The sequence below is a fragment of the Sarcophilus harrisii genome, chromosome 2 (genome assembly GCF_902635505.1).
Source record: "Sarcophilus harrisii chromosome 2, mSarHar1.11, whole genome shotgun sequence".
Lineage (NCBI taxonomy): Eukaryota > Metazoa > Chordata > Mammalia > Dasyuromorphia > Dasyuridae > Sarcophilus > Sarcophilus harrisii.
In genome coordinates this window covers 523,562,191-523,578,627 of record NC_045427.1, presented here as the reverse complement: position 1 = coordinate 523,578,627, position 16,437 = coordinate 523,562,191, and the positions used below count along the sequence as shown (strand labels likewise).

At 35.8% G+C, this 16,437-nt stretch overlaps 1 protein-coding gene across 4 annotated transcripts in view; it reads left to right on the top strand.

The window, feature by feature from the left end:
• The window catches only part of TLN2 (talin 2), a 528,144-nt gene that overhangs the window by 326,520 nt on the left and 185,187 nt on the right, over positions 1-16,437 (top strand). For all 4 annotated transcript variants that reach the window (XM_003755615.4, XM_023497706.2, XM_031955439.1 and 1 more), the window contains 4 exons: positions 1,233-1,337; positions 14,223-14,378; positions 15,078-15,179; positions 15,316-15,392. In XM_003755615.4, coding sequence (XP_003755663.1) covers positions 1,233-1,337; positions 14,223-14,378; positions 15,078-15,179; positions 15,316-15,392 — 440 coding nt within the window. The remainder of the gene's footprint in view (positions 1-1,232; positions 1,338-14,222; positions 14,379-15,077; positions 15,180-15,315; positions 15,393-16,437) is intronic.

Below are 16,437 nucleotides of genomic sequence, written 5' to 3'. Positions count from 1 at the left end.
CTATTCCAGAGATGTATTTTAAAAAGCAAAGCTTAATTCATTCTTAGATTATTATAAATGAATCTTTTCAAAGGGGACTTTTTGAAAGCTAAAGAATTGTCTTTGCTTTGAAATGTTCATTCCAAGACTCCTATCTAGACATAATTTTTAGTCTTGAATTCCAAGCATGCAAAATGTCAGGAAACACACCATTTTCATACCTCCTGTTGGTGTCAGGTTTCTTAAAAATATAACTCCATGATCCCTGCCAACCATTTTTATTTCAGTCATTCTTGTACCTTAAGCATGGCTAGCACATGCTTGTACACCTCTGTTGGGAAGGCTGAAGCTGGTGGATCACTTGAATTGTGGAATTCTGAGCTGAGCCTAAGTTGGGTATAGAGCTAGAAAGTCCATATTAAATATAACAATGATGAGCTCCCAGGAGTAGAAACCACCAGGCCCTGTGTGGACGGGTAAACTGCCTCAGTGGGAAATATAGAACAGGTTAAAACTTCCATACTGATCAGTATTGCTCTCAGGTTTGTGAGGGGTTGAAGTACTATCAATTTGAATAAGGTAGGGATACTTAGGATGAAAAAGAAAGTAAATATGAGAAAAGTAGAAGGAAGAAAGGGAAGGGACCTCTAGTAGTCTATCAAAATGATAGTCTTCCTTTTTTCCCCAAGATGGGATGAGGGAGTTTGAGGAAGAGAGAGGATATATAGGAATTTTAAAAAAAAGCAGAGAAAGAGGGTCGTTTGTACACTTAAAACTGTATAGAACAAAATGGGAAGAAAGACTAGAAAGAATCATGGACTAGAGGGACAGATTTGAAAGGTGCAGATTGAATTTATTATATATTTTAAAAATAAAACAAGATATTCATAACATCTCCAATTTTATATATAATTCTCTTTTTTTCTTTTCTATTATGTAAATAGAAATGTTCATTTTATTTGATGTTTTCTTAGTTAAGAATTTTTTTGGGGGGGGGCCTCAGAATTTTAAAAAAAAAGTGAAAGAAATGATAGCTCCCTTTGACATCTGCAGGGTCTCAACTCCCTTCCTTCTCATTCCTTTCTGCAGAAACTTCCATGTCTTCTGTCCTCATAGCTTCTCTGTTTTCTTGATGAGTTTGCCCTGAATCGCATCTCACGTGTACATTTTCCTAATGTGCCATAGAGATTGCTCAAATGATTACTTAATGGTAGGATGCTGTAACTTTCCCCTGGGATCTTGTACTCTTGCAGGAGCACAAAAACTGTGGGGAGATGTCGGAAATAGAAGCCAAGGTGAAATACGTAAAACTTGCACGTTCTCTCCGGACATATGGTGTCTCCTTTTTCCTTGTGAAGGTGAGTTGTATATGTCAAGCTGTTCCATTCTGCCCCACTTTGTTTCTTGTGTTCTATTGTAATGTGTGCTGACAGCTCTTTGTCTTCCTTGCCTCGTGGGCTGACCAGGACTCTTCAGATATGTGTGAGACAATGAAAGATGATAGAAAAGGAGCACTGGACAAATCTGGAGCCTTGGGTTCGAAATTTGGCTCAGATTCTTATGAGCAATATGATCTTTTATCTCTCCCCTTGAGCATTGTTTAAGACACTGAACTCATCAGAGGCAATTAACATCTCTTTTAATCTGTGACTTACCTAACACAGAGAGCAGAAGCAGTGGAAACATTAGTGAATAGGAAGCTCACTGATCCAGCTCCAGATCTCAGTGGTTTCTTAATAATTTTTTTTGTTCAGCAATTGCTCCTTAACCTCCATGGACTTCAGTTTTTCTATTTGTAAGCTGAGAGACTAAACTTGATCGCTAGGGTCTTGTCCAGTTTGACATCTTATAAGTAATTTTGCATATATTGTTTTATGCTTTGGCTTTTTTTTTTTTAATTCCTTTTTAATGACTATGTTTTTGTTTTGAATTCTGTTGCCTTATCCTTCAATATTTATGATATTTAATCAAAATCTACTAGTATCACAATTGAAGGTGACAGTATATGATACTCTTTTTTTTGTTCTATAGAAATTGTTCATAGAAAAGGAAATTGAGTAATAAGCTTTCATTAAGGGCCGACTGTGTACAGACCTGTGGAAGAAGATGGAGATAGAAAGAAAAGCCAAAAAAGGGGGTGGGAGAATGTTCTCAGGGAGCTTACAGGATAAGGGTATGCACTTTCAGTTTGATAGAATGATACCAAAGAGGCAGTAATAGTGTTGTGAATCTAGAGAACTCACCTTCAAGCCAGGAAACTGGCAAATCACTGCATTTCTAAAATAAAGGACTTGGACTAAGGGATTTTTGTGACAGTGTTTCACACTCTTCATTTTGTGATTCTGTTAGCAGGGGAAAAAAATGCTAGCATCATGTTAAACAGCTGTGGCATAGGGGAAAGAGCTAAAGAAAGGAAATAAGAGTTTACTACTATGTGCTAAACCCTTTACAGTCATTCCCTCATTTTATTCTCACAACAGTTCTGCAAAGGAAGTTCTAATTTTATATCCATTTTAAAATTGGTGAAACTGAGACAAGTAAAATTTAAATAACATTCCCAAGATGACACAGGAAAATACCTGAGGCTGGGATTTGTATTCAAGTCTTTCTGACTCCAGACCCAGCGCTCCACCTACATGTTCCAGAAAAGCAGATAAAGTGCAGAGTAACTGGAGAGCAGGTCTCTGAGCAAAAGATCTGGATTTGAGTTCCAACTGTGACTGACACATCCTGCTTTTGTGACTGATTGTAAAACTTTCAGTTCTCTCAGCCAGAGGTGTCAGATTCTTGCTGCAAGTCCCCTGTCTAAACCAAATTAAAATGTAATTGGGAAATGTTTTTTTTAAAAAATGAAAATACCGTACAACATAGCTAATGTTACCTTGTGGTTTTCTAAGTCAATATGCTTCCATTTGAGTTTGACATGACTGCTCTAAGCAATACTCCAAGTCCCAGGTTGCAGAGATCTCACTTGGTTTAGCAGAGGGCATGTCTTCACAGATCCAGAGCCTTTTCCTATTCCCCAGGATAGTAGCATTACTTTCTATTTCATTTGTCTTCATTGTCTTCATTGAGTGATCCATTATCATGATTTCCACATTCCCTTTCCATTCTATCCTTCCATAGAGCCTCTGCATTTCTAGGCTCTTCTAACCAATTTATTTCAAAATGATTTCTGTTTGGTTTTGATGCATATTCAGTTTCTTTCTTTTCTCTTCTATCTTACTCCTGTCCTGTGAAGGGTAGTGCATCCCAGAAGTCTTTGTGCCATTTTAAGCTCCTAAAGCCCTGCTGTTCCACCCATGTAGAAAGCACATAGTTTGGCAACATACTCCAGGATTCAGTTTCCTACCAACAGAATCAAAACCAGCTGAACAGCAACTGGTCTTTCAAGACACAGGCAGGAAGAATAGAGAAAGGGTGCTGTAAACAATTTTACCAACTCAGAACTAAACCAACCCAAAGAAGTAAAACCATCATTTGGGATATTGGGGACCATCATTGTATTTCTTTACAACATACATTGTATTTCTAAATATATACATTGTATATATAATCATATACAATGTATATCATTGTATTAATCTGCTTCCTCTTTGGAAAAATCTGCGTAATTATATAAGGAGCAGTTTTGATTATTGAATTAACATAGTTATATTTTTTGTACTGATGGAAATGTTTTTAGTTACTTTAATAATCATCATCATAATTGTTCACATTTATAGAGTACTTTAAGATTTACAAAGCTTTTTGCATTTATTATTTTATGTGACCCTTACAACAGACCATTATGTACTCTTATTACCTTTTTTCATATATGAATTAACTGAAACCATGATTTTCTCAGGATCATGAAGGTACTAAGTTTCTGAGGCAAAATTTTAACTCAATTATTTTTCACTCTAATCCTTATCCCCTATTCATTGTACCACCCTGACTTTCATACAATTTGACATTTAGCTAGACAACATTTGGAGACCTTGCCAACAACAACAAAAAAATCTTCTATCATTCAACTAATTTTTGAATGAAAAAAAAAATTGTACTTTGTATTTTTTTAGATTTTTTAAAAATTACCAATAATTACCATCCTACCCATCCCCAATATCATCAAATTGAACAGAGAAAATATTCTGGGTAATAATTAATCTAATAATTATTTGCTCTTTGGATTACAAGATAACTTCTATAATTCATGGGCCAATCAAAATCACATAACTGTAGATTTCTTGAGAGATCAATAGATAAGAAAAGTTTTTAAAAAACAACACATTAATGTGCTCTACAGTCAGGACATATCAATGAAGAAAAACTCGTAGGAACAAAGTTGAGGATTTTTATAACTTTCTGATATACAATTAATTTCTTGTACACTAATAATTTTTTTATAATATAAATCATTTTACTTAAGATAATACTCCTATCAGTAAAAATACTTTAGAAATATTCAAGGCTATGGCAAACTGATGAGAAATAGATTCAGAGTAGCATATGTTATTGTTGTTGAGTAGTTTTTCAGCTATGTACAACTCATTGTGACCCTATTTGGGGTTTTCTTAGCAATGATGATGGGCTGCTTTGCCATTTCCTTCTCCAGCTCATTTTACAAAGAAAGACACTGAGGCAGTCAGCATTAAGTGACTTCTCAGGGTCAACCAATATGTCTGAGGTCATATTTGAACTATTGCAAATGAGTCTTCTTGATTCTCCAGGCTCTGCACTCTATCCATTGTGTCACCATTGTCTGAGTAATAATATAGATCAGGAAGTAAATGCAGTATTAGGAGATCACAAGTATTAAATTGAAAAGGACCTTTAAGGGCATTAAAAGAATCTATTTTACAGATGAGGATGCTGAGACCAAAGGAGATTAAGTGATTTGCTCAAGATCACCCAGGTAATGAACATCAGAGGGAAGATTTTAACTTAGGTCCTTCCAGTAAGGAAATCAATCAATAATCTAAACTTTAAAAATTAATTCTGTCAGATAATATCTCAAATAATGATTAGAAAATGAAAAAGAGAATAGTGATTACCCTGACCATTGTCTCTTAAGTAAGTGATAGAGCTGGGGGGGGGGGGGGGGGGGGGGGAGAAGGAGACTTTTTTTATTGGAAAAAGATCCTGAAAGTTGACTGAAGCCTATAAAATGCTGTTCAGAGAACTTTTTAGAAAGAATAAGGAGCCCAACCATCTTGGGTTTCTTTGCTCCCAATCTTGGAGGTAGAAGAGAAAGGGCAAGAATCTTTCAATGATATTTATATGCATTTTTAAATTTGACTTTAGTCATTAGAATTCCACTAATTTTACATTTTTTCTTTTGTAAGATGTTAATGGAATATTTAAAGCTTTAATCTTTTATTAAATGATTTCTTTTTTTATGTCTTTTTTTCTCTTTTTAAGTGAGCTGAGAAATCCAGAATTTTAAACCTCTAAGTAATAATCCTTCTGACTCCTAAATTCTGAAACTTAATTTAGGTATTAAATTATGAAAGGGAGATACTAGGGTGCTTTAACAAATAAAGAGAAAAATCAGTGAGTGGTTTCCAAATAATGTAACTTACCAATATTTATACTCATATATTAAAAACAATAAATTAAAAATAGCTGAAATTTTAATCAGCTAAAACATTTAAATGTTTATGTTATGTATATTAGTCATGTTACATAGAATTGAAAATTCATGGGGGGTTGTCTGAAAGGACTAGTTGGACTGTTTTATTGAAGTTACTCATGTTTTGGTTTTGCATAATCATAAGTTTTTCTTCCCTTCATAGTGTTACCATCTGTTTTAAATGTCAAGTATAATAAAATCTGACAGTGTCATATATTGAATTAATATTTTTTGCATCATTTTGCAAGGCATACCTATGGACTCTTACTTCATAGAGAGAAGCTAGATATCCTTTCCTACCTGGTTTTGTCACTCTGAGCTACATATTATTCAGATGGATGGGTAGAAATTCAAGTTTGCATTCTTCTCCCCTATTCTGACTTTTTATCCACTGTCTCTGATCAAAGTAAAGAAATAGGGCCATTTGCCTTTCATTCACTTGTGGCAGTTTTAAAAATAACATTCAGAAATAGTGAGTTCATAGGTTGCTTAAATATAACTTTTCATTTATAAACCTCTTTGTTTATAAAGATAATAGGCCTGGCATTTCATTTCATATGAAGAAGCTCTTAACCTGAGGTTCTGGGCCCACAAAGGCTCTGTGGACAGAATGTCTATGAACTCAGTTGGGGAAAATTCCATCTTTTTAAAAATTCAATAATTGATTCCCTTTCCAATCTTGTTACCCTTTTGCAGATCTTAGCTTGTAGCATTTCAGAACTGGAAGAGTCCTAAAGAGATGATTTTAGCAGGCTTCTCATTTTCCAGGTGAGAAACCTGAAGCCTAGAGAAGGAGATGTTATCAGTGGATCACACACTGCCTTCTAGACTTCAGACTTTGTCTAGGAACTTGTTCTACTTTGACTGACATAAGCTTCCTAAAGATCACAGGATCATAGATTTAAGGCTAGAATAGATCTTAAAATGCATCTAATTCAGTATTCTCATTTTACAGATAAGAGAACCAAGGCCCCCAGAGATTGTGACTTATGCAAGATTATGCTGTCACTAGCAAAGCTAAGATTTGAACTTTTTTAATCTAAATGAAGTTTCATTCTACTGGGCAATAGAGTTCTTTATTTTTACATTTTCTTTTATTTTTAATAGCATTTTATTTTCCAAATACATGTGGAAATGTTTTTCAGCATTCACCTTTGCAAAACCTTGTGCTCCAAATTTTTCTCCTCTCTCTCCTCGTGAAGACAACAAGTAAACCAATATAGGTTAAATATGTGCAATTCTTCTAAACATAGAGTTCTTTTTTTTAAAATTTCTTTTACTTTTAATAGCATTTTATTTTCCAAATACATGAAAGGATGTTTTTCAACATTAACCTTTGCAAAACCTTGTGCTCCAAATTTTTTCATGCTCTCCTTCCTCCTCCCTAAGACAGCAAATAAACCAATATAGGTTAAATATGTGCAGTTCTTCTAAACACATTTCTATGTTTATCATGTCATGGAACATTCATTGCACATGTACACACGGATGTGCACAGTTACATATATCTATTTCCCAATACTTTGCAAATGCTTGCATTTTTTCTTTCCAAAAAGAAATTGAGGGTAGTTATCAGCAATGTTCATATCAGAAGAAATAGATAGTAATTGCAAAACTTTCTAGGAAAATAACCTAATTTTAGTGGAGGCATAAGAGATGGCTGAGAAAGATGGAGAAAGTGTGACCTCTGGGATTCCACTTCTTTGTGCAATAGATGAATGCAGCTGTTTCATGATAGTTAAATTAGCTGTGTGTGCCCCCAAAAAGAAAGTGGTCCACCTAGAGAAAGTTTCCTTGGAAGTGGGAATGAAGCAACAAACTCTAGTTTAAAAAAAAAAAACCTTGCTCTTGAAGTGATAGATAATAACTTTATTCTGAATCTCTTAGGGGAAGGTCAATATATATGAGCGTGTATGTTGGTATTAAGGTGATTAGTTATAGAATTTGCTGATTTAATTTTTTTAACTTTTTTTTCCTGATGTAACATTTTTGGTTATATATGTACATTCATGCTTTTTTAAAAAACATATTTCCATATGATTCATATTGGGAGAAAAAAAAATCAGAACAAAATGAAAAAAACACAAGAGAGAAAAAAAAAGAAGAAAAAAACAAAAGTGAATATATCATGTGTTGATTTACATTCAGTCTCCAGAGCTTCTCTTTGGATGCGGATGTGTTTTCCATCCAAAGTTTATTGGGATTAACTTGGATCACTTATCACTACTGAGAAGAAACCTATCACAATGATCACATTTTACAGTCTTGCTGTTGCTGTGGCCACTGTTTTTCTGGTTCTGCTTATTTCACTCAGCATCAGTTCATGTAAATCTTTCTAGGCCTTTCTAAAAATCTTGCTGATTTAATTTTTACTCTACTATAGATATATTTATACTTCACATATATAGAATTTGAGCAAATGTATTTGCCCTTAAAAGGCAAAGGTTCCTTGTACAGATATTAGCTATTTACCGTTTTAATTCTCTCCAGCTGTTCTGGGTTTTGAGAAGAAGAATTGCAAATAGATTATCCCATAATGATAGTCTCAGCTGCTACTTTCAATATTCTTTATTTTATTTTATTGCTGATTGTTCCTAATAGGAAGCTTCGTTTTAATTTGTTGAATTATTTACAGTGGCTTCTTTCTGTGTGCCAGAATGATCCTGACATGTGTTAAAATAATCCATCAGGTTTCTCTGTTCCCTGTCTTCTTGCTCACATAGGCACCCCTCACACTGAAGCACTGCAGAGGAGAGTGCCAAGGGTGGGTGGGAAGAAGGAGTAGAAGGAACAGCTGCAAACCATATTTTATTTCCCATCCCTTTCTGGGTCCTGTCAGCTGTGTGTGCCAGTGCTGTGCTTGCAAATTAACTGGCTGCAGCCTCCACACCTCCATCCTGACATCTGTCTGCCGCTTCTAGAGCCAGATTAGGTTAAGCAATGGGGTCCACTATGGGTGGATTGTGAAGCCCACTCATTTTTTTTTCCAGGGCTTGTTCTTCCCTTGCCAATATTCTAGAGCCTTTAGTATATCCATAAACCCATTTAGTCCCATAACTGCTTTATTATATGCATTCTTTCTTCCTTCAAATGCTCGTTCCCAAACCCCTTTCCTTATTGAATCCTCTCTCACTTTAATATTTTCCCTTGATTGAGAATACTGAAAGAGTGACATTCTCATCATTATTTTAGGATTTGTGGTATGTCTCAAAGTCCCCAATATTACATCTTTTGCTATATTTGTTTCTGCTAGATAGAAAGTAACTCCTTTTTTTTTCCTGGATAATTTTAGGGAAAATGAAATTTTTAGTTATAAAAACAAATTTTATTGATATAGTTTAATTTTATGTTAGTTTTTTCCCCATTGTACCCTTCCCTCACCTTTTCCAAAGAGCCATCTTTTATAATAAAAAAAGAAGAAAAAAGATATGACAAAACTAACCAATATGATGATTATTATCATAACAATGTGATGTGATATCCAGTGTTCTATACCCACGGTCCCTCACCTCTGCCAAGAATCACAGGAGAAGTGTCTTCTTATAATCGCTTCTTTGGGCCAACCTTGATTATTATAGCTTCACAGCATTGTTTTGTTGTTCTTTCCATTTATAGTGGTGTTTATATATATGTCTATATGTATATGTATGTATGTATGTACAAATATTTCTTTCAGATTCTTCTTAATTTCTATAAATTCATATAATTTCATGTTTTTCTGGATTCATCATAATCAGTTATTGTAGCTCAGTAATAATTTTTCATTACAATTATGAAGCATATTTTCTCTTTGGCCATTCCTAAATTAACAAGCATCTTTTTTGTTTCTATTTTTCCTTACCTCAAAAGGTGCTAACAAATAGCACTCTAAGCAGAGAAAGCTATGAGATAGAAAAATTGTGCCCCTCAGGAAAAAATCCACATTGAATGGTGAATATTTTCACCATAATAAATATTCGTTTATTTACGATATGTCAATAGACAATTTATTAAACACAATTTAAATGTTAAATAAATTTAAAATTTATCCAGTAAAAAAATAAATTCTCAGTTACCAAAAAACATTGTTTCTTCTCAGCTCTGCTAGCTCTCCTTTGTTTTTTTTCCCTACCTGTACTCATATCTTAAGTGATCAATATGCCATGCTTATTTAAATCAATATTACTTTTATCTCTTGAGTTATTGCTAGTATTTTAGGAACTTTATTGATTATATACTGTGTACAAAGCACAGGGCAGCTACTATGTATGTAGATGGGTGTTTAGAAGTCACTGACTTTTTGGTGGGATGGGGGGAGGTTTGCCTTTTTTCCTCTCTGCTTTTGATTGTGAGTATCTCAAGGGTAGATTTTTTTTTTTTCTTTCTTGTATCCCAGATGCTCAGCACAGGGCCTGGCATATTTAATTTATGTACTTAATAACTGTAAGAACTGCCTGAATTATCATAGTTCTTTGGAATACGTAAAGACTCAAACTTCCTATAATCAGACCTTAAACACTATAATGCAGGAATTTCTTTACCTATTCCACCATGTGTATCTATATTCTCCATTTCTCACTAAAAAATTCAAAGGTTAAAACAAATATAACACCTTCTATGTAAATGTAAATAGAAAATTTAAGTACTTACTATGTTCCAGACCCTGTGCCAAGATGCAAATGTAATCAAATAAGTCCCTGCTCTCAAGAAGTTTAACATTCTTTTGGGGAAAGATAACACATTTAAGGAAACTGGAAATTGGGAATGGGAGGGAAGTGGCAAGGCTACAGGTGAAGAGAAAGATAAGTCTGGAGACATCCAAGTCTAGAAGAGGTAAAGCATGGCTCTTATTTTTCCTAAAATAATGAGTCCCATGGAGGGGATCACCAATCAGGAGAGCAGAGTTCCATGGTGGAGACTTTTCAAGGTAGTAGGTGAGAAAGAAATCTGGAGAGTACCGAAATCAGTCTATGAAGATGTTCACTAGAACCCAGGGCCAAGGATTGACATTGAGGTCCATTGAAGTTAGAGTACATCTTTCCCTTTTTTTTTTTTTTTTTTTTAAGTTATGACCTTGATAGTCATCAACATATATTAACATATGCACATATATATGATAAAGATAACATAAAACCATAAATCTACAATGTACAATTTTTAGCATAGTATTTAATGTGCTACCAATATTATTCTTCTGTATTCCTTTCTCTTTGTAAGCTTTCATTTGTTTTATACTTTCTAGATTTTTACCACAACCTACATGCTCAGCCAACCACCCAATCCCAACTGCTGGTGGAGGTGAATGTATTTTCCACATGTCCTCTGTCATGTGTGATAACCATATCACCTGGCAGCTGAGAGCTCTTTTATAGCTGGGGTCATTAAAGATAGAAAACAGGAAATGGCTGTTTACAGGTTGCAAACATTTGTCTTCCCAACAGGTTCTCAGCCTGAACAATATGTTGCGTTCTCTCTGTGGCCTCTTTTATTTATCATTTATTTTGTTTGTTCTCAGTGGAATCACTATTTGTTCAGTCCTTTCTATTCTTTTTGGAACAAGCTCCCTTTGAGAGGCAGTGTAGCAGAGGGGATAGATAGCCAGCCTTAGAATCAGGAAGAACTATATTCAAGTCCTGCTCCTTACACATACTAGCTGGATGACCCTCTGCCCATCATTTAATAAATCTCTGCACAACTACCCAAAGGTATAAATTGCTGACTTGCATTGATAGAAGGAGCTTCCTTATCTGTGAGCTCCCTATGTCAGTGAATTCACAGGTCCACTCTCCATCCTTTCCTTTTTTGGTGAAACAGTCTGTTTTCCCTTGTCTTCTTGGAACAATTCTTCACTCTAACATTTGGAGAAATCTGCCTTTCTCTCTGCAGTGATTTGGGCCTGCCCCAGGGAGTGTGACAGTGGCAGAAAGAGAGAAGGAGCTATATGCAGAAGATGTTAGGAAGGAGAAATAGCTAAGAAACTATTGGTAGCTAAGAAAGTGAGGAATTAGATAATACCTAGGTTGTGAACCTGGGTGACTCTGAGGATGATAGTACCCTAAGGAAATTAGGAAAAGGGGACTTTGGGAAGAAAGAAAATTAGTAAAGTTCTGAACATATTGAATTTAAGATGTCTACTAGATTGAGAGGATGTTTGCATAGAGATGATAATTGAATCCATGAAAGCTGACGAAATCAATAAGCAAAATGATATACAGGGAGAAAAAAGGTAGGTGCAGAACAGAGCCACATGTTAATGAACATGACCAGCTTGAGGGCCTGGCAAAAGAGATTGTGAAGGAATAGTTCGATAGATCAGAAATAGATCAGAAAACTAGGAGAGAACAATGTCATGAAAGCTTAGAAAAGAGACTGTCTAGGAGAAGAGAATGATCAGCATCAAAACTGCAGAAAAATGGGAATTAAGAATATCCCATTAGGCTTGGCAAGTTTAGTGATCATTAATAATGATGAAGAGTGCAGTTTTTGTGCTGGAAATCCTACTGTAGAGAGTTGAGAAAAGAGTGAGAGGAAAGTAAGTGGTGATATTGCCAATGGCCTACTTGATGATCATTTAAGTGAGAAGAAATATAAGAGCTAGTTAGCAAGGAAGAAGGTAGATGGATCAGATGAGGAATTTTTGAGAATGATAGAGACATGTGCATCTTTATAGACAACATTAAAGAAGAGAAAGGGAGGGAGAGAGAGACAGATGTGAGACAAACACACACTATAGAGATAGAAAGACAGACAGACACACACACAAAACAGAGATTTTTGAAGAGACAATATGCTGGAGAGTTGGGATGGAATGAATGATTTGTCCATGTAAAATGGTTTTCCTTGGCAAGGAGAAGGACTTCCACTTCAAGAATGGATGATGGAGGAAATGAGACAAGGCATCTGAGTGATGTGAGATGAGGAGGGGAGAAAAGTGAACTCTCAGTTAATGGCCTTAAATTTTTCAGTGAAATATGAGGCAAGGTACATAGCTGAGTGTGTAGGGATAGGGGGAAGGCTATGGGAGTTTTGAGGGGATAAAAAAGGTTTGCATTAGCTGTTGCAGTGAGCAGGATAGTGAATCAGTTAAGGACATCTAAAAGAATTGCTTTGCTACAGTGAGAGCCTGATTGATATTATGAAACTTAATTTAAAGCATTCCCACTCAACACAGTTGTGATTTCTGCAACTTTGTTCAACAGCATGTGACTAGGAATGAAGGCAGTGAATGAAACCAAGTTTGGTGTTGGGCAAGACAAGATCTCCAGTAGAACAAGAGGGCAAGAAACTGGAGGTCACAGTAAATATTAAGAATAGTTTGTAGTTGTCAGGGGGACCACAAGTGACCATAGTCAGATAAAGGAATTTCAGTGTTTATAAGCCACGGATATAGAACACTACTTGAGAGTAATGGCAACATCAAGAATTTAAACATCTGGATGGGTGGCTAAGGTGGAGAGGAGTAGGTTATGGACAATGACTAAATTGATGAATTTGGTGGCTTGGGATATTTGAGAAAGTATCATATGTCAAAAAATCCTCTAGTATGAGGGTATGACTTGGGGAGGAGAGGAAGATTATGTGAACTGGTCATTCAGTTTATTGAGGAAGAAATGAATGTCCTAGAGGTCTGTAAGCAATGCCTGTCATATCCCAGTTGGGTGATAAGAATGGATTGAATGAGCCTTATAGGAGGAGTGGTTACTGAGTAATAGTAATAGAGAAGAAACCTGATGGTGGCTTGAGAACAAGGACTATTCCACCTCTTACTTAACCAGTGATTTTAGCATATGAACATACATGCTGTCTGGACTGGAAAAGCTGTGTCATTAGGGGGAAATCAGGTCTCAGTATAAGTACAAGAAAATAGAGAGAATGAAAAAAGAAAAACATTTAAGATAAAAGCTAGTTTATTAGTTCTGAAGCACATTGCTAGGGCACAGGTCGGGTAGATTTAGAGTATGCATTTTGGGGGTGGGTTGAGGGGATGGGAGTAAAAGAGCAGTCATTAGGTGATGGAGAATGGCAGCCAGGATGGGGAGGGTAAGATAGAGTGGAAATATGTTCATCACTGAGCGAAGGTTAGGGATGGTTTCATTGTCTTTAGAGGTTCAGCCTGGTAATAGATTTGTCCTGGGACATCAGGCAGTTGAAAGTGGCTAGAAATTAATTTGGAGTGGGGTGTGTGTATAAAGCAGGGATGGAACAAGGTTTCCTGGTGGGGGCAAAGCAATGGTTATAGAAATATAGACAACTAGAGAGAATTCCTAGAACACGTTGGAAAAATTGTACATTGAAGTTGCTGATGGTCAGAGGGTGAGGAGATAGCAGAGATTAGGAGAAAGAGCCCTAGGTTTTGAATCAGATTTTGAATTTAAACCTTGGGTGTACTATCTGTTTGGCAAATCATTTCATTTTCTTTGATTGTACTTTCTTCTTGTATAAAATAGTCAAGCACCTCCAAGCTAACTTCCAGTTTTATATGGTATGAATTAATTGTCATGATTTAATCTGACTTTAAAGTCTCAGTACTATCCCAAACCACACCCAATACAAATTAAAATAAAATTAAACCATTCAACTTAATATTATAGATAAATATAAATAGATTTTTGTCTTCAGTAGGATGAATAAGTCTTATCTTTCATTTCAGGAAAAGATGAAGGGTAAGAACAAATTGGTTCCCCGATTGCTGGGTATCACTAAGGACTCAGTGATGCGAGTGGATGAAAAGACTAAGGAAGTCTTGCAAGAATGGCCACTTACTACTGTCAAGCGCTGGGCAGCATCACCCAAGAGTTTTACTCTGGTACAATGTCGGGGTGGGAGGGTATGGGGATAGGCAGGGAAGAGGGCAAAAGTAGACCTGGTGCTTTCATTTGTTGGGATCTCACATGACCTCATCTTGGTAAAGCACGAAAAGTTATGTCTGGGTGGAGTGGTGTGGGCTTAATTGGATCACATTATTATAGAAAAAAGTTGATAGTGCTCCATTTTTTTACAATGTTAGCTGTAGTTGTTCTATGTTAGCTGTTTCTGTGTCACTAAATTCTACAAATATTTTTGGAAACCTCCTCTGTATATTTATTTATCACAGTACTTAATATTATCATAGTTCTCAACAGTAAATACTCAATTATTACTGTGGATTAACCAACTGACTGTCATTCTTCCTTAAAGCTCTATAAGCCTTGCAATTACTGCCGCGGGCAAAAAAGAGTTAAAACAAGAAAAAATCAATATATTATTTGTTTCTATCATTAAATAATTGGAAACCACCAGCACTCCCCCTCTCAGACAAAGTTATCATCTCATTTACTTCATACAGGACTGGATCTTAGTAGTCCTAGATGGATATGCATTTTTTAAAGTCCATAAATTTATTAAAAGTAGAAGTTACATTAAACTGGTGTCTGTTATCTCTCTGGTCCCATCTTTTTTTTCTCCTCTTTAAAAATTGATGTTTTTTGTTTTTTTTTTAAATTCCTATTAATACTGTTTCCTTTAGGATTTTGGGGAGTATCAGGAAAGTTATTATTCTGTACAAACAACTGAAGGAGAGCAGATATCTCAACTAATTGCAGGCTACATTGACATCATTCTCAAGAAGGTATTTACTCATCGTTTTGATTAAAAGTGGCCTTGAATGTCTTGTTATGTTGTTCCCACATATAACTCTTCTGGGGTGACTGGGTCAATGATTCATTCATTTGACTTTATGGAATTTTGTTTTTGTCTTCTCCTAGAAACAAAGTAAAGATAGATTTGGATTAGAAGGAGATGAGGAGTCAACAATGTTAGAAGAATCTGTTTCCCCTAAAAAGTAAGTGTTCTGTTCATGAAGGAAAGAGTTGCTTTGTAACAGAAAGGGATGCAATCATTTCTATTGGATTCCTATCTAATTGTTCTTCTTGATGGGGTATCTTGTATTGAATTCTAATCACACTAAATAATTCATTTATATGGCATGAATGATATAAAACTGATTACAGAGAGTACTGGGACATTGCTATGTTGTGATACAGCAGTAGTTGTATTTTCATGTTAGTTTCCTCCAGACATTACATTTATTGGAGGAAATTGATTAAAGAATCAGGTCTGAAAAGCACCTTGGGGGCCATCCAGTCCAACCCCTTCATTTCACAGAAGAAAAAATGGTAAAGATTCAGTGACTTGCCCAATGTCACATAGGTGAATGTTGCAGAGCCAAGAATGGAACCATGTCCAGTACCCTTTCTTCTGAACCAAATGGCTAATTCATTCTCTGACCCCAACCAGACCTTGTCAGGAGAACCTAATTAGATCCATACTGGCACCCAAGAATCCTCATCTTGTCCCCCAGAGGTGAAAAAAGCTCAGAAATACCATTTACTGTGGACAGACCCAGGGTTCCTAATCTCTGGGACTACACAAATCAGCTATACACCTGCCACTCCTGCAGAGTATTATAGCCAGTCTCCCAAGAATACAACAGCAGCTTTAATACTTACTCAACTGAAACCCTGGGTAGAAGCACCATTTGCATCACTGTTTCCAAAGCCCCAGGACTAATGAAGCTTCTTGGGAAAATCCCCATCACATTTTAAATAGTGACAAGTGAAGTGCCCTCTCCCAGTCTCCCCCATCACCTGTTCTCACTCTGTTCACTAGACAAACATGGTAAGGCATCATGATAGTCATTGAGACATGACCCTGAACTTGTAGTCAGGTAAAAGCTGTGTCCAAATCCTTAACTAGCTGTCTCCACCTTTACCACTCGGTCTCATGTGTAAGAAAGCGAGCATGGAGCTTTTGTAAAGAACAATCATTGCAGTCTTCATTGACATTGTTGATTGTCTGCCTACTAGTGGACACAAATTTTAAAAGTT